General features: G+C 41.0%; 1 protein-coding gene across 1 annotated transcript; it reads left to right on the top strand.

The window, feature by feature from the left end:
• Positions 1-3,829: 3,829 nt before the first annotated feature.
• On the top strand, positions 3,830-24,130 carry LOC311228695 (uncharacterized protein). Its single transcript, XM_084314633.1, has 7 exons — positions 3,830-3,980; positions 4,298-4,379; positions 9,359-9,532; positions 11,015-11,076; positions 11,179-11,271; positions 18,946-19,038; positions 20,304-24,130. The coding sequence occupies exons 1-7, from the start codon at positions 3,978-3,980 to the stop codon at positions 20,352-20,354; spliced, it is 558 nt and encodes a 185-aa protein (XP_084170759.1). The 5' UTR covers positions 3,830-3,977; the 3' UTR covers positions 20,355-24,130.
• Positions 24,131-24,172: the final 42 nt, after the last annotated feature.

Raw genomic sequence — 24,172 nt, 5'->3', positions numbered from 1 at the left:
TGCACGGCAGTAGCAGTATAGCGATGCACGGCGGTAGTAGTTAGTGCATTGATGTGCTAGTTAGTTAATATATTGATGCATGGCGGTAGCGAGTTAGTTGATAGTTAGTAGTATATTGATGCAGGTAGGTAGCTGATGTGATGGACTTGTGGAACTGAGAGAAGTTCTGAAAGTTAGGAGCGAGCGTTAGGAGTAACGTGTAGGTAGCTGATGTGATGGACTTGTGGAACTGAGAGAAGTTCTGAAAGTTAGGAGCGAGCGTTAGGAGTAACGTGTAGGTAGCTGATGTGATGGACTTGTGGAACTGAGAGAAGTTCTGAAAGTTAGGAGCAAGCGTTAGGAGTAACGCGATTGGGCCTTGAGAGAAGCGTCAGTGGCCAATCAGGCCGCGTAAACCAAACGAAGAAGGACAACTGCCTTGGGTAAAGTATTCACGGCGTTATTTCTAAACCTAGACGCATTTCTGGCAAGACGCTCTCTGATTGGCCGACGCCTGTTTCTACACTGGTTAAGCTTAGGCACTCTTTCGAAGTTGGTTAAGGTTAGAGTTTGTCTTAGAGCGTGACGGCAAGTTCTTTCGAAGGTTAAGCTTAGGCACACTTTCGAAGTTGGTTAAGGTTAGAGTTTGTCTTAGAGCATAGCGATAAAACGCCAGGTAGTTTGCAGGCTGTTCGACGCGGAAATTGGCAAAGACACAGCTCGTCACGCGATTGGGCAAACATGTCAGTGGCCAATCAGAGAGCGTCAGTCAGTGCCAATCAGAGAGCGTCTGCCAGAAATGCGGCTAGGTTTAGAAATAACGTGTATTCACGCCGCCCGGTCGTCTGAATACTTTAGACAACAAATGTTTGTTTCCGCGTCTGATTGGCCAGGTCATTTCTGGTCATGTGACATGTCCGCCCAATCGTGGGACCGCAAGTGTCTACACTGGTTAAGCTTAGGCGCTCTTTCGAAGTTGGTTAAAGGGGAACTATCTTATAAATGGCCTTTTTGAGTGTTTAGCATTGTTTCCTAGCTATGTGAACTTATATTAATATGATCTATGTCTCTAATTCTCATATTGGCGCATTCTTCCAATTCTCCTCTCACAATATTCACCCTCACTGAACTGAGTCATCTGAAAATGTGCTGATTTGTGATGTCAGAGAGACACCGCTGCATGATAATGTGGCTGTGTGGCATCAGGTACATGATGAGTTGCACACAGTGGTTGGAGCCCAGGCTCAAAACGGCTCGAGATCTTGAGGTAGAAAAATGCTGTTTTTGAGGACTTGATTAGAAATACAAAACAATGAATACAAAAAAAAAATTACACAGGTGTTCCATAGACTCACAGGAATTGTGTAAAAGTGCCCAAATAGTGAAAGAAATAGTAAAATAGTTCCCCTTTAAGGTTAGAGTTTGTCTTAGAGCATGGCGATAGAACGCCTGCCCTTCTTTCGATGGTTAAGCTTAGACACTCTTTCGAAGTTGGTTAAGGTTAGAGTTTGTCTTAGGCCCCGTCCACACGAACGCTGGGTTTAATGTAACCGTGATTGTATGTGCGCAGTTGCACTGTTCGGCCACACACAACCGGGGATTTGCTACACTGCAACCGCGGTCTTTTGAAACCGGTGGCCAGGGTGAAGTTGTGCGGTTTTGCAGTTGCGTGTGGGCATAGCAACCGAGGTTATTCCCAGTGTTTACAGCAGAGCTGTCGCAATTATTTCCCATGTTCACAGCAGACCGCGGGGTAGAGAGATCATAGCAGAGCCAACTACACCAGTGTTTACAGCAGTCCCAAGTAGCGTTATATGAAAATGATTGTAACAAACTTTTGTTCGAAACGTATCGTCTGTGTTGAAGAGTGTTGTGATCGACTGATGTCTTGTCGCCGAATTCTCCCCTGGTTGGACCTCGACTCCGTCCATTAGTCCAAACATCAGAACTATTTCTGGGAGTCACTTGCAATATCGCGCTATAATTAATATAATTTGCCGTCCTCCTCAGATTGCTTATTAATGTGTAACACGCACGGTTATTTCCAGTGTTTACAGCAGAGCTGTCCCAAGTAGCTGCGGCTACCAACGTGTTGTCAAGTTATTGTTATAAGGAGCCCAGTCCAAAACTACAACAGTCTGCATACCCTTAACAATTGTGTGTATTGAGCCGTATTGTACCCATTCTGCAATCTGTTAAATAAAGTTTTCATCCATTTCTACTAGCGTTAACGTTACTACGTTAATAGCCTCGATGCTAACTATATACATGGAGAATGCCATTCAATTTAGCATGTTACAGCTAACAACACCGGCGGTCTTTTGTGAGACGAAACTATCCGCTCTTGGTGGTAAATTGTGTTGCTGATGGTTTTGTTTCATCAACAAAATGAGAGGCAGAACACAGTGAATGTATCCGTTTGTTTATTGCAGTTTCTTTCTTTGCTGAAAATAATATGTTCCGTTGGCAAAATGATCCAGTCCAGCTGTGCTTCTAAACAGGAAGTTTACTTCTTCTTCTTCAGTTAATTAATGGCAGATCGCGACCCAACAGGAAGTTTAGTGAGCGTTCAGTCTTTTCTGATTGGTTGAAATGGCCTTCATGTCTGAACAACATCGCCGCCTACTGCTTTGGCATTGTATTACATTGTACTAAATGTATCGGTTGCTGGGTTCCAGCTCTGCCGTGAGTACGCAGTTATACACGGTTGTCCACCTGTGTTCACCGTGTGGACGGAGTTTTATTTTTTCAAACTTCGGTCATATTAAATCCAAACTCTCGTGTGGACAGGGCCTTAGAGCATGGCGATAGAACGCCAGGTAGTTTGCAGGCTGTTAGACCCGGAAATAGGCGCAGAACTTGCTGTCCCACGATTGGCGCACATGTCACATGACCTGGCCAATCAGAGCGCAAAACTCGCACGCGGAAACAAACATTTGTTGTCGAAAGTATTCAAGCCGCCCGGTCAGATGAGACCACCGCAACACTTCCAGGATTATGAAATCGGGGAGGAGATTGCGGGGGGAACATATGAATAAATGTGGTTGAGAGCCGTGATGTAAGTGGTTGCAGATACGGCTGTGGGGGTGCTAGAGACATGATCGAATAGACGTTTATGCGCCTCAATCTCCTGAACACGGCGTGACCCATTCCTAATCGATCAGAACTAAATCGGCAGAGAAAAAGCCCATTTTAAAGCACCTATTCCGCATGCACATGCACAGAGTGCCCATGGAGTCTGGACGACGCGAGATGACACACGAATGAATGTGGACTGTTCCATCAGAGGGCGGAGCTTCGGTGGTAATGTGAGTGGCTACAGACCGCTGCTGCACTTAAATATAAACATTAGTCTACCTGGAGACTCAATGAGGTAATTGTAGATGTCGCCATAAGACGCGTCTGGCCATTTAGTGGGATCATTTTTTCATTATCCTGTTCGGCTGAAAGGACACTGGCCACCGAAGCTCCCCCCTCTGATGGAACAGTCCACATTCATTCGCGCGTCATCTCGCGTCGTCCAGAGACTCCAGACTCCATGGGCAATCTGCGCATGTGCATGCGGAATAGGTGCTTTAAAATGGGCTTTTTCTCTGCCGATTTAGTTCTGATCGATTAGGAATGGGTCATGCCGTGTTCAGGAGATTGAGGCGCATAAACGTCTATTCTCATGTCTCTACAGTCTAGCACCCCCACAGCCGTATCGGCAACCCCAACCACTTACATCACGGCTCTCATTCACATTCATTCATATGCTCCCCCCGCAATCTCCTCCCCGATTTCAATGTAACGCGGAAGTGTAGTGGTCTATACAGAGAACCCTGGCAACTACCCGGATGCCCGGCGTGTGCATTGTGGGAAACAAAATGTCACCTAACATGGCAGGCTAGCTAGCTTGCGTTAGCCGCTGAGCCCTAAACAACAACATTGCTAGTCGATGTCAGATTATTAACTATTGTATCTGATCTGTTAGTTATCAACAACACTTGGCTGTCACCATGGTGAGTAAGCTAATGTTGACTACACCACGTATGCAGTTACATTTGCTTTTTTGGCGTGAAAGTTTCAAGCTAACGTAAGCACCTTGGCCGATAGCGCAACTCAAATGTCGTTTTCCTGATTAATGCCATCTTTCATGCATGATTTATTTACAGTGGACAACGAGATTTGATTGTTTATTTAAAGGTTTTCCAAAGCATTGAAGTGCATTACAACCCCTCCCCCGGCACGAACGATACAGGATCAGGTTTCACCCCGTCATACAGATTGGTATTTTTCCCCAAATGCATCCTATGTGTTATTTTGTTTTTGTTTCTAGTCGACGAAAGTGGAGACCAAAGTTAGACGTGAATCCAGCTCAAGTACAAATGACAAAAGGAGATCGAGGAGCGCCAGCACAGGCAAGAAACACTTATAGTAACGTTACACATTTCAACGTGTCCTGTTTTCATGTCGTGGTCCGCTCACCTGTACCTCCCTCCCATCTAGCCATCATACCCATAGATATCTATTCTATATAGATATCTATGATCATACCTGTGTTGAGTGAAGTTTATACATGGCCGCTAGTCCAGAAGTAGTCTAGATTCGGCTGTGTTCTGGATGTAAAAGTCACTACAACAGTCTGTAATGTTAAGGAAGTCCGAGGGTGCAAGCACAACGCAAACCTGTTTCAAATGAATTCTTACCAGGTGCACAGACTAGATGAGTTCTTTACTTTACTTTTATTTTATATATAACTATCTGTAATGTTATTGTCTTTATTGTCACAATAAAGATTAAGGAGGGTGCAAGCACAACGCAAAACAGTTTAAAAATGAATTGTTACTGGGAGCACAGACTAGATGAGTTATTAACTTTCTGAGGTGTCCTTGACTGTGACATCTGTGCTGATCAGTATAAAAAGCTGGCTAATCGGTTCATGTCTTCTGTTGAACACCAAGCAAACTGTCTGTAATGTATGACATTTTCCAAAAGGCCAATCATCATCATGCAAAGTTCCAATGTGTTTCTGGGAGGGGAGCAGCTTGAACTGGTACAACAGTTCAAATACTTCGGTATCAGATTAGATCCGACACTCACCTTCAAAAAACATGTTAAGAAAATTGCAAATACCATCAGATTCGACCTACGGAACTTTAAACACATCCGACCCTTTATAACCACTAGTGCTGCTAAAACATACTTACATTGTCTGAATCCAATACATGAATTCTTACCAGGTGCACAGACTAGATGAGTTCTTTACTTTACCTTTATTTTATATATAACTATCTGTAATGTTATTGTCTTTATTGTCACAATAAAGATTAAGGAGGGTGCAAGCACAACGCAAAACAGTTTAAAAATGAATTATTACTGGGAGCACAGACTAGATGAGTTATTAACTTTCTGAGGTGTCCTTGACTGTGACATCTGTGCTGATCAGTATAAAAAGCTGGCTAATCGGTTCATGTCTTCTGTTGAACACCAAGCAAACTGTCTGTAATGTATGACATTTTCCAAAAGGCCAATCATCATCATGCAAAGTTCCAATGTGTTTCTGGGAGGGGAGCAGCTTGAACTGGTACAACAGTTCAAATACTTCGGTATCAGATTAGATCCGACACTCACCTTCAAAAAACATGTTAAGAAAATTGCAAATACCATCAGATTCGACCTACGGAACTTTAAACACATCAGACCCTTTATAGCCACTAGTGCTGCTAAAACATACTTACATTGTCTGATTCTATCTCATATTGAGTACTGTCACACAAACTGGTCTTTTACAGGTGTCATCAAGGTCCTCGACAAAAAGCCTCTTAAATATCATAACTGTGTCATAATGGAAAAATACAGTTTTCTTAGTTTTTCTAATTTCAAGTCATTCAAACAGGTCTGTATGATTTACAAGACATTACACAGACCCTTGCCCCCCCCCCCCCCCCCTGGGAGATTTCATTAAAAAAATAAGTCTGATCGTGGTCATAGGACTAGGTCGACCTCTAGAGAGGATTGCGAGGTGCAGCGCTGACTAGGGATGGGTATCGTTAGGATTTTATCGATACTACTACTCCTATCGATACTGCTTAACGGTTCGGTACTTTATCGATACTCTTATCGGTTCTTTTTGATAATTTTTTTATGATTTTTATATTTGCAGTTGAGAGCATTGGTCATCTCCCTACAGTAAAGATTAGAAATGATTGAATTATTGTAAATTTGTGTGGAGTGGTGGGAATAGCTGCTTCAATAATAACTTATAACAACAACAGACAAGTTAGACAACTATGTATACAAAAAAAACGATATACACTGAATGATTAGTTGTTACCTAAAGTCCTTGGACTCCACTGTAGAGAACGGGTGCAGGCCTTTGACAACAAACTTTGTCACAGCCCTGTGACACTCGTTCACCCTATCCTCTGTCATCTTTCCTCTAGCTGCTAGGGAGAAAGGACTTTGGGTGGTGGAGGTAGAGGGAGGATGTGTGGTGGGCTCACTGGGACACATTGGTGGCTGACCTCAGCTTGACGATCTATAAAAAGTTTTTAGATTGTAGTATTTGTAGCTAAACAATTATTTTGTTTATTAGCCTATTTGTAATAATTCGTTATTAGCCTAGGAAACTCCGTATCTTGGCTTACCGGCTGCAGTGGACGTGGATGCAGATGGACCACTGCGCAGTGCGCACAAGGCAGTCGAATACGGCGCATTTCTGCAAACTAATATAGTGTTTTGCAAACAAATGTTTTGATAGATTGCTCGTATTGCCACCCTTACTGGCAAATGTTTTGTTGCACTTGTGAACGCTTCGCTCTATCCGCCATCACGACTCAGTCCATGCAGAGCTGTCTGTGTCTGTGTGCAGCGCGCGTCAGCACGGAGACAGCGCTGAGATGCTTCCAGCTGCAGCACATCAGGTGTGCGGGGCTTGTATGTGCGGGGCTTGTAAGCGCTGCGGTCTGACGTGCTGCAGCTGCATACTATTGACAGCGCTTTCATTAAGGAGTACCCGTATGTATGTGTAGCGCGACTCGCGAGGAGTGTGTGTAATAATGACTCGCTGCGACTCGCTTCTCGTGCAGAGACAGAGAGAGGAGAGATCGTTCGCAACTTTTAAATAATAATAATAATAATAATAATAATTTCTCTAGAGTATCGATAGCAGTACCGAGGACGTCGGAGCTTATAAATACTCCGGTATTTTCTAATATAGTACCGGTTCCCGTTTAAAACCGGGGTCCGGGGGGCATCCCTAGCGCTGACGCACCACTTTCGGTCAGAATGTATTGTCAGTGCAGGGAAGTATGTTGTGGAACAGTGTACCTACCACCATCCAACTTTTACTACTTTTAAACTCAAAGTACAAATAAATAAAAAGGTTTCTAGAACACCAAGCATGTGACCATATATAGGACCTTTTATGGTCTTGGTCCTTTTAGCTTTGTAGCAATGTATTTGTAAATGATTGTTCTTTTGTTTTAACATGTTTTATATTGCTCCAGTTTTGTATTTGATTTGTTTTATGTTTGGGGACTGAGGATGCAAATTTGCATCCCTTGCTAAATCCTGTGTATTTACAGTGCATTCTATGCAGGGGGCGAAACTGGAGCCCGCCATTGGCGCTCAGTTTTTACGTTTGGCGCCTCCCACTGAGAGGTCTGCCCGCCGTGTGGCGGGCAATCAAATAGTCATGTGAAAACCGTAAATCATGATCCAATTCTGAGCGGAGTTCTAATTGCTGCTCCTACCCCTCCCGCACCTGTTTCTGTATGCTGCTGCATGTAAACAGAGGCTATTGCCTCGGACAGTCACCGTGACTGACGTTAGTCTAGTCAGAGGGACCTCCGTGAGCTAATGTTAGCTACTGTTACAAAATGACCCAGTCAACTATTCACTTTTAGTTTAATACATGAGGCATTGTGTAACGTTATCCAGCTGGCTAGCTACTGATAGCTCCCGACATCAACAACTGCTCCAGCAAGTGTCCAGTGCATAATACCTCCGTTGGCTAGGTAGCTTATGTTAGCCCACGTTAGCTCACTAGTCACTACGAAATGTCCCAGTAAACTAAATAGTTCAGAGGCGTTGTCCCAACGCCATCCAGCTCCTGACATCAATGTCCTACAACATGCGTATTCGAGCCCCTGGCTTACATCGCATGAGGGCTGCTGACTAGGGTCCAGGTGCAGCGCAGGAGAATCCTTTCATGCTGAATGTAAGAGTTTAGGGTCCAGCTGCAGTGCCGGAGAATCCTTGCTGGAGCTGGAGGCCACTTGAGTATACACACAGACAGTGGAGCTGTTTGCAGACAGCGAGGTGGCGATGTCTCGCAGATAATACAACTACAAGTATGATTATATAATATATATATTTAATTAAAAAAAAAATTATATAAAATAATAATAATTATTTTTTTAATCAAAATAAAGTTGGCAGGTAAGAAATATGCTTGGCGGGTAGATTCTTCCCATCTACCCGCCACTGGCCGGTGAGTCAAAAAGTTAATTTCGCCGTATTGTCCATTAATACATGCTGTCCCTTCCAAATAAACGAATAAATGAAATTTACTTTACTTTCTATTTTATTTGATATATATTAAGCCACTACAACAGTCTGTAATGTTAAGGAAGTTCATTGTCTTTATTGTCACAATAGAGATTAAGGAGGGTGCAAGCACAATGCAAAACTGTTTCAAATGAATTCTTACCAGGTGCACAGACTAGATGAGTTATTTACTTTACTTTCTATTTTATTTTATATATATATATATATATATATATATATATATATATATATATATATATATATAAAGCCTCAACAACAGTCTGTAATGTTAAGGGAGTCCATTGTCTTTATTGTCACAATGGAGATTAAGAAGGGTGCAAGCACAACGCAAAACTGTTTAAAATAAATTCTTACTGCATGGGAGCACAGACTAGATGAGTTCTTTAACATTGGAAGGAATTACCGGCACTCAAGGATAACGGCCTCATAATAATTTTATTGCACGGGCAGCAAACAACCCAACGGGCACGTTTCAGCAGCACACAGCCTGCCCTGCACCACATTTTACTGTCACAATAGCCAAGGTGGTGATGGCAGATTTTATACCAGTAAAACAAATAGTCAACAATTAAAAGATAGTAAAAATGTATGTTGACAGGAAAATTACTTTGCAGATAAATTGTGATGAATTTCAGCCCCTGATGTTTGGTTGCTCACGCTGTCAATCAATGACAAATGACCATAATATTCAAAAGTGCCACCTCTTTGGCAGCATTAGCAAAACTAGGATCATGGATTCAAGATTCATAACTAATCACAATAGTTACAATCAATGGTCATGTAGCTAAATTCTAACTATTCACACTTTTTTTTTGTTTTTATTCAGCGAAAGACAAACGGAAGCGGAAACGCAGCCGTAGCAGATCTTCCTCGTCCTCTTCGAGTTCATCCTCTTCCTCGTCTTCATCATCATCTGCGTCGTCTTCATCCTCTTCCTCCTCGCTGTCATCACACTCATCCAGCAGTAGTCGGAGTCGCTCCAGCAGCAGCAGTAGTAGTGGTGAGTGTATATCTTGCTCTTAACCCTTTCACCACAAAGGGTTAACGCTTTCACTACCACACTACAAAGGGTTAACGCTTTCACTACCACACTACAGAAGGTTAACCTTTCACTACCACACTACAGAAGGTTAACCTTTCACTACCACACTAGTTTCAAGTTTCTTTAATAGTTGTCATACAGAAGTACAGAATACTTTCATACAAAATGCTTCTTACTGTTAACACACTACAGAAGGTTAACCTTTCACTACCACACCAGAACGTGTCAAGTTTCCTCAACTTAATTACTTACTTTTCAACTTACCTCTATCTAAAGTCGTTATCAAAGGACATAAAATACTGCCCAAGAAAGACCCTGGGAATAACGTTATGAAGCAGAACGCGACCGATGGCTCCATGGCTGTTTCGGACAAATTAACAAAATGGTATGCGCACTGTTTATTCTCTGAGTAGTGTTGATGATCAATATGGATATAAGTGCAATAAGCGCTGCACATGGCGTTTGTTTTGGAAGCGAGAGTGGCTGCGTCATCATTTTCACAATCTCTGTCTCCGCCAGGAGTCTGTACTGTGGAGTTAGTGTTGCTACCAGATAGATAGATTTTTATTGTCATGTTGAGAGAGAGAGATAATTAGAATGTGAAATGGGCAGATTGTGCGCACGGCAGACCAACATTAATTAATTAAAAGAGGGGGAAAAAACATGGCTATCTGGTTAATAACGGCGGATAGCCGGCTATCAAAATAACCTTTATGCACATCCCTAGTTTAGACATGGTTCTCAAAATGAATGCAAGTGAATGACAAGCCTGACACCTGGGAGGAATGGAGGTGTGCTTAGCAACTGTTTCGCCTGTTTTATTGCAACACTACTATCACCGACATCTAAGAAGGGAGATCCCCCCTTGAACGGCCCTTCTAAGGTTTCTCTCCTCCACATTGCCTGTGGTGCATTTTTCCTATTGCTATGTTTTAGTGAGTTTTTCCTTACCTTCACGTGTGGTATGTCTGGGAGTGTTGCATTCATTAATTTATTTGATTTATAAAAAAAAAAAAAAAATGGACTTCATGGTGTTTTTGTTTTGTTCTTGATTTATTGTGATGTTTCTTCTTGACTTGTTTAAAGAAGACGTGTCCGGCCCATGTGTTGTCGGGCCTTACAAATACATTTGATTTGATTTGTGTGGACAGCGGACCACAGGGACAGCAGTTGGTCGCTAGCTTACTTGTAGATTACTTTAGATGGAGGTAAGACTGCTGATTTTTGTCCCTTTGTCAGAGGAAAGCAGTTGTGATTGGAGCATCAACAAAAGAGAGGGGGGGGGGGGGGATAGGTCAATATGCAGATTGGACAAGAAAAAATATTAAAAGAGAAGTTTGAGAACCAGTCGGCGAATGTTACCGGCTGGTAAGTACATGGAAAATAACATGTCAGATATGTTGAAGCTGTAATGTATGTGCTTTTTTCTTTCCCTCTTAGATTCTCGCAGTAAATCGAGAAAGCAGTCTAAGAAAAGGAAAAGAGAGAAACAACCGAAAAAGGTTTGGTCACTTTGATGTCAGAAGGTCCTGTGAAATTAACCCATGATATGAGTTATTTACTAGACTTTACTAAATGTACTTATTTTGAATTTTTTTAACCAGAAAGGGAAAAAGGAGAAGAAACCGAAACGTAAAAAGGACAAGAAGATAAAAGTTCCTGAAGAAGCTACTCCTGGACCTATTCAGATCTCCAAGGTAACACAGCTTAACTAAATGAGCTTAAAAGTAGCTTTTGTATGTCTTAAAGCACCAATGTCAAGGTTTTATGTATTTTCACACCTAAACACACACGGTATTATGGTGACATTGGCTCAGCAGGGGACACCATCAATGTTCCCTCTAAGGTGCGCCCGTGCGCGCGCACACATGGCAAAACGCTCCCACGCACATCTGAAATCTGTTGCGCACAGAAACGTTTGTGTAAAATATGCATGTAGTTAAATTGACTGGCGCATTGCACGAATACTACGGTACCATGTTGTGTGTGACGTTACCCAGAGAAGCCCGCTTTCAGTGCTGTGCTGCGCTCACTCAACAGATGAGGAAGCGGACAGGTCCGACCAGCATTGATTCTGCTCACAATGCGAAAATGTACATTACAGATGAACTGCAGAGAAAATTCCTAATTTACCGTCCCGGTCGAGACTAATTGGAAGCGGAGTGCAACGCGTGCAAAGCTTGACCATGTTTCGGTGTCTAATAAAGGTGCTGGCGATCTCAAAGCTCACATGGACACAGAAAAACATTACAAATAAAGGTGTGCGAGGCGAGAGTTTGATGGCAAAGTTGACCAAATTGATTGAAGTATGCAGCTATACAGAGAGAGAAAGAAAATAATTTAAAACTATTTTGATGCTTCAAAATGATGTTTTGGTTTGATAAGATGCTTGTTATGATACAATCATTCTAAGGATTATGTGTGTAATAAATTAGTTTTGTACACTAATTGCAAGTTATGCAAATGTAACAAATTCGAAACTGCATAGTGCACTTTTAAATTAGTATCTTTGTGAGGTTACTGTTTTATAATTTACATTACATTGAAAAGATACAAAGATATATTTTTTAAAGCTGAATTTTCTAATACAGAAGAGGTATTATTTAGAACATTACTTCATATTTTTCTTATTTATTTTGTCCAGTAAGACTTGAAAATATATATTATTTTGTCATAGGTTGATTTAGTTATTTTCTTGAGATTTGTCAGATTACTTTAGGCATAATACAGCATGTTGAGTAACTTTGGTTATAGAGAGATATTATTTAGTTATAAAATAATATAAACAATAATTGTATATCCATACAGACGAGGCATACTTTAAATATATTAAAATGATAAGACATCTTTGAGTAAACTTTGAGTATCATTAAGTATCTTGAGGCTGAAGGCAGAGTGTCCTCTTTAAAAAAATAAAATCACAATATGGTCACCCTTGAAGTCGCATGATAATTCACTTAATAAAATAATGACGAGTCAGCCTCCTAAAAAGACAAAAGTTAGTGACACGACTTTGCTCTGTATCATCAATCAATGGTCAAATAAATATTTGATTAAGGAATATAATATGCCTTTTTGTATTATTTCTGTGTATCAGCAAAATGTATAGATTTTTATGTCAGACATTGAGGGAAATTAAGATTCTCAGATTTTTTTCCGCTTATCAACTAACCGGTTAATCGGCAGGTGACGTATGTTGCTCAGTAGTTGCTGATGTCTGCTCAGGAGGTTTGAGGGTTTGCTCAGACCAAAAAAAAATTAGAGGGAACATTGGACACCATACTTCAATTCTGAATTGAGTCGTCGTGGACAACTGTTAGAAAGTATGTGAATTTAGAGAATTTTTGGCCGTTTACTGTATGCCTACTTAGATAATTAAATGTGTAAATGCAATGCTTCAGTCTTTTCAGCCAAAAATGTGGAACTTACTACTCAGAATCAGAATCAACTTTATAAAAGAAGCAATAAAAACAGTATTCGGCTCAATTGACGTTTCCAAGTGAGAAAAATAAATCCTCTTCGTCCCGCTTGCGTCCCGGGGAGGATTTCTGTTCGTCCCAAATACATATTGTATCGTCCCTGGGATGACGGGACGGTGTTCGTCTCGAGCCCTGGGGGCTGAGGTGTTCCCTTCCTCAGCACCTGGTGACAGTCTGACAGGAAGTCTAGAATCCAACTGCACAGGTTGGGGTTGAGACAGTCTTAGTTTCCTGAGTACTAGGGTTGGGTACCGCTCACATTTGAACCGATACCGGTACTTTCATTAGAACAAAACAAAAAACGAAACTTCTCAATTTCAACATTGTTATCACACCACACACTAAAACCCCTCCCTACCTCCCTCTGACAAACTGTTCCTACAACGATTTTTTAACCTGTTATGCCCTAGCCCTATTTTCTGAAAATCCGCCAAAAATACATAAGTAAATGGTAGATTGCCCCACTTCTACAAGGTATTTGCATGTTCGTGGTATCTAGGGACATCTATAAACGTTTTTCTTTTATTTCTCGGGATTCTCTACCACAAAACTGAACATTATTGGCATAGATTGGAGCGCAGTTAGTGTGTCTACCTTCTGTGAACATTTAGCAACAATCCGCGTGGCAAACTGATTCAAAATGCCGGAGCCATATCCATTATAAGAATGGAACTGTACATACAGTAGATTTCATTCACGGTTCCGTCATGCACGCCTGGAGATACTAAATCCCAAATGGAACTCTGCCATTTGAAAGAGGAGATTTGGCCCGATCCATAGATGTGTGAGTTGGCTATAATCATCTTCCCTTTATTCATTTGCTTAGATTTTCTGTACATGTGATCTCAAGAAGGTGGTGGATATTTTTCATGTCTGGTCAATTTTAGCATGGTGTTATTCACTGTCAAAGATAAAGAAAATAATTTATATTCTCCTTTGGTTCATTACAATTTACTCAAGCCTAGTAACAGACCCACACTGGGATTCCCTGAGATCCATAGATGTCCCTAGATACCAAGAACATGCAAATGGACCTTGTAGAAGTGGAGCAATCTTCCATTTACTTATGTATGTCTTTTTAGGTGGATTTTCAGAAAATAAGACTAGGGCTCAAGGGATTAATTTTAGGTTAGGTTTACTTTATTTGTTCAAGGGGGACAGTACATTAACACTTTGGCTGCCATGGGTTAAATTCATTATCAACCGTAGGTTGCCGGCTCTATTTGTCTATAGAGAAAGTCCCCTTCTTTGCAGGGCTATAACTTTTTAAATTCTATTGCTACATTGCCATTATTAGGGCCCATTCAAAGTCCTATATGTATTGTTCATTGTGTAGCAACGTTAAACTTTTTCATTCACATTCATAGTAAAGTATGGTCTAATGTATAAGTATGTTTTCATCTCTTTTTGCAGCTTTCTCCAGAACGTGATCTATAGCCCCAAATACATTATATTGATGATGCAATACAGTTTTATGGCAATCAGCGCGATATAAAAAATTCCAACTAGACGTACTTCTAGAAGTTACTACACGTCATCTGATGTTGACCGGATGGGCTAGGGGGCGTTTATAATTCCGTGGGCAGCGTTATACCAATCATCTAATGTGGGTCAAATGTTGATAATAGCAGTTAGTATCGAAGACGGTAACTTTACACGCTAAAACTCACCCCAGTCTCCGCGCGCCGTTGGGCGATCATCGTAGAGTAGACATTTTATCATTATGGGATGTAGATTTACCCGGTCCATCTCCAGCTTGTATAATGGTATATACGTCCAAATCATGTTGTTTATCGAGTTATTGGCAATCGATCGCTATGTAGTGTGTCGAGATCGAGTCCCGGGACCTATTAGCGAGTGCCCGGAAGTAATACGGCCGTCCAGCACAACCTCTACGGCACTTCCTGTTAAGCGATTACGCCGATCGGCCACCAGATGGCGCTCCTGAACCGCCAGAGAGCTCAGTGGGTCCTCCTGGTGGATCTCAGGCCAGCGGAGGGGACATATGAATCCGATCCCAGATTTTTGAAATATTGATATTAAAGACGCTGTAAGGCGTCTTCGGCAACTTGAGCATGGCCGGGAATGACGTGTTTAGGCGTTTCCCGGCACCCAAAGTGTTAATAAAACATTTTACAAATGTAAATGCACCCAATTTTAGCCAAAAGGTGAATTTCCATTGGCAGTCCCCCTGCCAGAAGGTACAGGCTAAAATCCTGTGTGAAAAAAGGGTTAGCAATAAAATCAAGATAAATAACATTAGAATAAAAACACAACAAAAGCACATAGACATACGATAGGGATACAGGTCACAATACAGTCATGGACACAAGGACAGAGCACATCATGACATATTAAGAGACCCAGACATAGACAGACGCACCATATCCACACACACACATACACCTCAGTGTTGACAGTGCTGGTTTTCAATGAGCCATTCCCTAATCCTGCACTTGAATGAATGGTATGATGTGGACACTCTAATTGTTTGAGGAATTGAGTTCCATTGGTGGGATGCTCTGTATGTTGCATGATCATATACATTTATTATGTATTATAATTTTTTAAGTTAAAATATCAACATTATCTGGCCATCCTCAGTAAATGAGTATCCATACATAATTGCACTGAAATTATTTCAATAAAGGCTTGAGCAAACCTTTTTTTAATGCTTTGTTCATGAGCTTAATAGGATTTATTTAACATTTTATCCAGTCTTCTCTGGTCTTTGAATTATTTTTGGTAGTGAAAGTATGCATGTTGGCCCTCATTTATGAAGAGAGCATACGTTCCAATCCGACCTCAAAATAAATGCCCATTCTCCTAACAAAAGGTGGAAAAGCGATTTGATCTCGAGTCACACTGGTATAATAATTCTCACATCTGGTCTGAATGTGTGTTGTGCTCATTTGAAGCAGTTCTCTGCAGGTTACAGACAGAATGACAACATAAGCCAACAATATTTGAACCCTTGAGATCCTTACAACGTGCACATTTATTGGAGAGCTCACTCACCATTAACACTTTCAGTGCCGTTCATGTAGAACTATGTTTCTGTCGTCCGATCGTTGAGTGCCGGAAATGTAGATCTACGTTTCTGTCCCGGTATTTCTCTCATTATCTATATCTATTCATAATTCAGCGGGGCACCTTGTGCATACTGTTCTGAGTGTGTCTAAACCACATTGCATGTGTGCGCCACAAAGGATAATAGTGATGATCTAGCGTTGATTTCAGGAAGATCCGATAATCAGGCGAAAAATGACAACGTGTTTATTGAATTACACAAAAACGCTGTTTTCGTGTCTTTTCCCTGGAATTGCTCAGAAGCGGCTGGACTATGTTCATATTCAAAACGGTATCAAACGGAAATGTATGGATGAAAAAATTATCAGTTTTTTGCACGTTGACAAGAAGTAGCTCAATGAGACTCGAGGGCGTTATTAGACCCATAGCGATACTATAAAATATAGGTTTAGTTCTACAAACTACAACTACGTTTACATGGGTTTAATGGGCGGCACAGAAGTGGTCACTTCCCGGAAGGGGCGTGGCACTCAATGTGTTAACTGTGGGGTTCCACAAGGAAGCTGCCTAGGGCCTTTGTTATACTCCATCTTTACCAATGATTTACCATTGGGTGTAAACATTTTTAAAACAATTATGTATACTGATGACACAACATTATACAGTGCAGCTTAGGGCTGTCCCCGACTAAGGATTGCTTCAGTCTTTGATTGGCCGAAATTAGCCGAAAAACAAATTTTGAAAAAGAAAAAAGTATAATATATATTTTTTATCATTCCATTTGGGCTGTGGGGGTGCTTAATGTCTGAAGGAGTCGACGGAAGGCTTCTTGTCCTCTGCAAAAGCATGCAATTGGTCCACTGATGGATACATCTTGATATTTGTCTACTCTAGTGTGTTCATTAGATGGGTGAAATCATCTTTCTGTGCCTGTTTTCTTAGGCAGTTAGCCTCTGGTATGTGTGCCATTGGCGTTAGCCACACTTCTAGGCCTCTTTTCTTTTGGAAAGTGATACAAAAAAAAAATATATATATATATATATATATATATATATATACCGGTAATATTATTATATATATATATTTTTTTGCATTTGACTAAGAGGGGTTGGCAGTCGACTACGGCTCCTTTCGATCGATTAGTCGACTATTCTACTAATAGGGGTCAGCCCACTGCAGCTACATCTGAGCAAGATGTAACTGACACCTTAAACAGGGCCTTAACAGACATTTATGAATGGATTGAGTGCAACAAGTTGGTGTTAAATATCTCTCAGACAAAGGCCATTGTGCTTGGATCTATTCTAGACACATGTTGTGCATGCATCCTCAGTTAAAACGGTCAATTGGCACCACACAAAATGAACAAGTGAACACACTAAAACTTCTTGGAGTTACTATTGATAGCTCCTTATCTTGGTCTAAACATAAAAATAATATTGTCATTAAAATGGGAAGAGGAATTTCTATGACTAGGAAATGTTCTGCTTTTATCACTCCCTCCATAATGAAATCTGTTATTCATTCTTTGGTTTTGTCTCATTTAGAATACTGCCCTGTTATCTGGTCGTCAGCTACAAAATCGAATTTAAAAAAGTTGCAGGTTGCTCAGAATAAAGCGGCTCACCTGGCACTAGGCTGTTCATACAGGACAAGTATTGGTTTTATGCATGAACATCTGGCATGGCTGATGGTTGAAAATAAAGTATCGATGAGTCTTCTAATGCTACTGCGGAACATTATTAGCACTGGTAAGCCATCTAGCTTGGCTCAGCAGTTAGAAATTACTTCTGAACATGGTTACACTTACAACACTAGAGGGGCCACTTCTGGTAACATCAGAACAAAATCAGCACCAAAATCAAATTTCCTCAAACTCACTGACATATATAGGTCAATAGTACTCTGGAATGCTCTGCCGAAAAACATCTCATCCACAATACATAATAAAATTACTTTCAAAAAGAATATTAAGAGATATCTTGCAAACATGTCAAGTATGTAACTGTTAAGGGGCGGCTGGGTGGCGCAGCGGACATTGCGCTCGTCACCAACGCATGAGACACCGGTATCGAATCCGGCTGTCGGTGTTGCCTCCGGCTTGGGCCGGCCGTCATACTAACTCAATTGGCAGAGTTAGCGGGTGGGAAGTCGATGGGTGGTAATCTGGACGTTGTAAACAGCGACTCCTACAGGTCGGTTGGGGCGCCTGCACAGCAGAGACAGAAAAATGGCGGGGGCAGTGAGCCTCCTACACGTTATTCCTCGCCAAATGAGAGTCCGCGCTGGCAGGTGAAAAGATGTGACTGGCTGCCTACACATGTATCGAAGGGGACATGCGATGGGCTTCTATCCTCCCTACAACCGGCCAGTGGGGGGCAAATGCGAGCAATGTTCAAGACAGGGGAGGGGAGAATTGGCACGGCTAAATTGGGATGGGAGAAAAATAGAAAAAAAGTGGATAAAAAAAAGTATGTAACTGTTATCTGTGTATTTTATCTTTTTTTTATAATTTTTTTACTGGAATGTTAGATTTTATAATGTGAATTTGTATAAATTTTTTATTTATGTGTTTTGTTTTTATTTTTTATTCGTATTTTTTGTTGTACATTTGTATTGTATTTGTTTTGTCCAGGACCCCAGGAAGACTAGAGGCTCTTTCATGTGTCTCTAATGGGGATACTTTAATAAACATAAACATTCACTCACTCACTCACTCACTCACTCACTCACTCACTCACTCACTCCTTGCAGTTACTGCATTTCATTTTCAAGGCGCCCAGTCCTCTATTTAATGTTGGTTATATGGCTGTTTCTATGTACAGTATGTCAATATGTTGTTTTGTTTTCTTTGTCTTTCAGTACTTGAAGGACAGGAAAAGAGCCAGCAAGTACAGCATGATCTCAGGGAAGAAGATAAAGATGAAGTTAAAGAAGTCAAAGAAAGACAAGCAGGTAAACTCACCTCACTGCAGTTTTTACTACCAGGTTTTAATGTAAACAATGTCTTAGCGTGTCAAAATTAATGGGGAAGAGGGGGTTAGCTTGTCAAAATACATGGGGAAGAGGAGGACTAGCTAGTCAAAATCAATGGGGAAGAGGGGGTTAGCTAGTCAAAATTAATGGGGAAGAGGGGGTTAGCTTGGCAAAATACATGGGGAAGAGGGGGTTAGCTAGTCAAAATTAATGGGGAAGAGTGGGTTAGCTAGTCAAAATTAATGGGGAAGAGGGGGTTAGCTAGTCAAAATACATGGGGAAGAGGGGGTTAGCTAGTAAAAATGTATGGGGAAGAGGGGGTTAGCTAGTCAAAATTAATGGGGAAGAGGGGTTAGCTAGTCAAAATTAATGTGGAAGAGGGGGTTAGCTAGTCAAAATCAATGGGGAAGAGGGGGTTAGCTAGTCAAAATTAATGGGGAAGAGGGGTTAGCTAGTCAAAATGTATGGGGAAGAGGGGGCTAGCTAGTCAAAATTAATGGGGAAGAGGGGGTTAGCTAGTCAAAATTAATGGGGAAGAGGGGGCTAGCTAGTCAAAATTAATGGGGAAGAGGGGGCTAGCTAGTCAAAATTAATGGGGAAGAGGGGTTAGCTAGTCAAAATTAATGGGGAAGAGGAGGGCTAGCTAGTCAATGAATGGGGAAGAGGGGGTTAGCTAGTCAAAATTAATGGGGAAGAGGGGGTTAGCTAGTCAAAATTAATGGGGAAGAGGAGGGCTAGCTAGTCAATGAATGGGGAAGAGGGGGTTAGCTAGTCAAAATTAATGGGGAAGAGGGGGCTAGCTAGTCAAAATTAATGGGGAAGAGGGGGGTAGCTAGTAAAAATGTATGGGGAAGAGGGGGCTAGCTAGTCAAATTTAAGGGGGAAGAGGGGTTAGCTAGTCAAAATTAATGGGGAAGAGGGGGTTAGCTAGTCAAAATTAATGCAAAGAGGATTTTGCTGTTTTTAAGCTTGTGCAACGTCTGTTTCATGAACTACAAGACATAGATGCATTTCATCAGTTGATTTTACACTCGCTGAAATGAAATGAATTTATGCTGCAATATCTTTTTACAAAGGTAATTTTATCCCACACCACGCGACAGCAATATGCGTTTGGTTTTCATAGACGTATTCACATCCTAGTGAAACGTGGCAATCAAGCGATGAAGCAATTAGGCCTTTTTCTTTTTCCCCTACATGGAAATAAAAATGTTAACTTGACTCTTGTGACTTGGGTTCCACAGCAAGACAAAAACCGTGCAGAGCTCCTGGAGTTTCTCAACTCCACGCTGTGATGCGCCTCTGTGGACTGCGGAAGATGTGTTCCTGCTTGGGCCAGTTTCTCAACTCCACGCTGTGACACGCCTTTGTGGACCGCGGAAGATGTGTTCCTGCTTGGGCCAGTTTCTCAACTCCACGCTGTGACGCGCCTTTGTGGACCGCGGAAGATGTGTTCCTGCTTGGGCCAGTTTCTCAAACTCCACGCTGTGACGCCTCTGTGGATCGCGGAAGATGTGTTCCTTCTTGGACCAGTTTATTTTTTTTCTTTTTTTCTTTCTTTCTTCTCCCTCAACAGAGCTCAGGAAAGAACATCCCCGTCCATGACAGCTCCTTAAGACAATCCTTATGAAGGTTATCACAGCAAGAGCTAAAAGGATATGCGTGTCCCCCCCCAAAACGGGCAACAAAAGTTGCATGGAAATAAAGACTGGCATTTCTTGCAGGAATAGTCTTCTGACATTCCTGTCGTTGTTGACCCCATCTTACCTCTTCTTACCTGTATGTAGACCTGAGTTTGTTTATAGATATTTCTTTTTTAATTAACTATCTTGTCATTTTACAGTTCCAATGTAAGGCATCCAACGCTGCCTGTGTGTTCTTCCATAGTGTTTAAGCTATAACGTGTGCTGAATTTACCTTCACACATTCATATTTCTTTTTGGTAAACCGCAATTCCATCAGTGGATATCGATGAGGTGATACAAATGTGTGTTAGAGAGGGTTTTTTGTTTAAAATGATGCAACATTCTAGAACCTTGGATTACGTTTGACGATTACATTCTATTGGATGTTCTTGGTCATTTTCATAATGTTTACTAGTCTGGTAGCCAGGCTAGCTGTTTACAGTGTGCCCCCCAAAAAAAATTCCCCACTCAAATCTCTGTTTCTTTGTCTGTTATGAATAGTGTTTTATCATCAAGTCATGGTTAACACTTTCCGTGCCAGCAGGGGGTGCCAGAAATAGGCGCTTGAGTGCCAACGCTGTAGTCAATGGAGGGCGAGCATATTTGCGAACGCATAAACTATATCTTAAATTATGGCTATGTAAACGCTGTAGTCAATGGAGGGCGAGCATATTTGCGAACGCATAAACTATATCTTAAATTATGGCTGTGTGTCTAATACGCCCGTCACTTATCAATGACTTGTTTGCAGTCAACATTGTCGAAACGGATTGTTTTTTAATCGGTTCATTTCCGTTTTATACCATTTTGAAAAACGCACGTTTTTTGAAACTTTCAGAAAGAAAAAAAATATTCTGCAGGAATCACACTTTACTGTAATACACAAAACACGTCATTTTTCGGCCTATTTATGAATCGTTTTCAAATAAACGCTAGATTATCGATAGTATGTGTACTTATGCACGCTATAGAAGCGGGCTGAAAAATCTATTATCTTATTTCCTGATCAGCACACACACACTCACAGCCACACACACACACACACACGTTGATATATAGGTGAAAACAGCTCTGATTATCCCAAGACTGGTAAAATAGATTCCTTACCTCAGATCAGATGTTCTCCAAAAAGATTATTCCAATTCCTGATCGCCATTCCAAATATCGATTGTGTTTATTGATCCAACGCTGGGTGGTCGAAAGACATTCCACGCTGTTGGGCAATGAATGGGATCGGCTCGGATTACATGCCTGACAAGTAAAATGTGGAATCCGGACTCTTTTTTTTCCCCATCCATTTCATTCAGTCCAATCCAATGGGGTGCAATACCATCCGGAGAGACGATAGGGGGCGGTATTTTCCCTGTTCGAGCTCAGACAGATCCCCACTGGTAACGTGAGGCTAGATTGATGAAAAATTTATGGAAATCGATAATAATAAAAAATAACGATTAAAAGCGAGATTTCTCGTCGGTTGGCACTCAACTGGGCTGGGCGATATGGCAAAAAATGATATCGCGATAACGATATGATAATGTTCAAATCATATCACTCTATATCGATAATTATCGAAATTGTTATAATTAAAAATAAAATAATTTTTTTAAAGTTTATTTTGCAGCAATTCTTTGTCGTTGCCGCTATATTTAGTGTTACATCCCCTCACACTCCAGTTCTCAGGCTGCAGCTGGTTTAAACTCTAAAGTAAACCGGCTTCTCTGCTGGCTGTGGCTCCAGGGAAGTTGAACAGTTCTGGCTCTGCTAGTTTCTTTTCTATCTTTTGGCGCTTTTTTGGTGGACAAACCACCGCACATGTGCACCGTGACTCGTGACTGGAGTCTAGCTCTGCTAGCACACATAGCCTACTGTGTATAGACGGTTTCAAACTGTATTTTAAATTAAAGCAAACAAAATAAATGGACAAGAGAAAAATAAATCTCAATTTGGTCAGTATTGTCATTTGGACAAGCAAAGCCATTACTTTAAGTTGCAGGCAAGAAAGTCAAGTCTGTCCACTTTTAAAACTGCCCTGTTGCAGGTCACACAAAAAAAAATATATATATATATATATTTTTTCTTTTCGATTTTTTTTTCTTTATCGATTATTAAAATATTTCGTGATAATTATCGTTATATCGCCCAGCCCTAAGTCCCATGGCATGAACTAACGAGATTTCTCGTGGCTGGCACTCAAAAGTGTTAAGATTAAAATGACAAATAGAGATGTCATTATTCCTCCGATAATTCCATCACTTTCATTTGGGTGTTGGGGTTATGCTCATTGTTTAATTGTTTAATTTTGGTATGGTGCAAATGGTTACCCAAATGAGTAAAAAAAAAAGACAAAACAAAAAAAAACAGCAATAAACTGTTGGAAAGATTCCGTAATACTGTGAAATGTTTTGCTATGAACATTCTGCTCCTAATGGAACGTCAGTCCTTAAAGGTGTGTGTGTGTGACTCTGTTGCACTTGTAGAACATGGAATATTGTTATTGCTTGTTCAACCTTTAATGCTGAATGGATGAATTGATGCAACATGACATGGAGAGAGAAAAGAATGAGAGAAAAAAGGTTTTCTTGCTATTTGAAAATACTTACAGTACAGACCATATATAATTAACATGCAGTGTTCATGTTTATCTACATAACGTTAATCTGAATGTGGAATATGATGTTCATTGTTACTACTAACTGGAGATGTACAGTATATGCCATTTAGAAAGACAATTGAGATGCATTCCACTATAGATGAGTTAAACTATTACTGTACAAATCTCATGGAAATCACATCATGGAGAGTATTTAAAGGTGCACTATGCAGTTTTGGAGTAGGGGGATTCGTTTGCAGAGCCTGCAAAAGACATTTACTGTAATTCTTATGTTATCATAAATAAATTTAAAAAATGCAATGTGAACCAAACGTAAGCCTAGAATGTGTTTAACAAAATTGCGGGCTCTGCCCATTTCTGCAATGGAATACCGGTTGTTACTTTTCAGGAAGCTTTTTAGCTTTAAACGGTGTTCATGGGATCCAATTTTCCTCTCCGACACTTCTCTGACTCTCACAAAACGACCTAGTGCACCTTTAAGACATTTTGGTTCATGTGTCATAACACCACCACAGCACTTGGGTTCTTGTCTGTGCAACATACATCCTCACAATACCCCATAATGGGATTGATACGTAATTGTATCCAATATTACATGTAGACTCCTGTCACCCTCGTTTTCACATGGCGGGTCTTGGCGAAGCTAGTTCTGTCCCTGTGGCTGCAAACATGGAAGTTTCACCCCTGTTTTTAGCATTCACATGCAGTATAGTGTCCCTGTGCCCCAGGACAGCTCATATGGAAGAAGAGCTGCTCTCTTCCCAAAGCTAGAAATCGGAGAGAGAACCCTTTTGGATTTGTCACCTGAATGTAAAAT

The sequence above is a fragment of the Notolepis coatsorum genome, assembly GCF_963971535.1.
Source record: "Notolepis coatsorum genome assembly, chromosome: 5".
Lineage (NCBI taxonomy): Eukaryota > Metazoa > Chordata > Actinopteri > Aulopiformes > Paralepididae > Notolepis > Notolepis coatsorum.
Note: the sequence above shows the minus strand (reverse complement) of the source record. Positions and strands in the feature narration are given on the sequence as shown.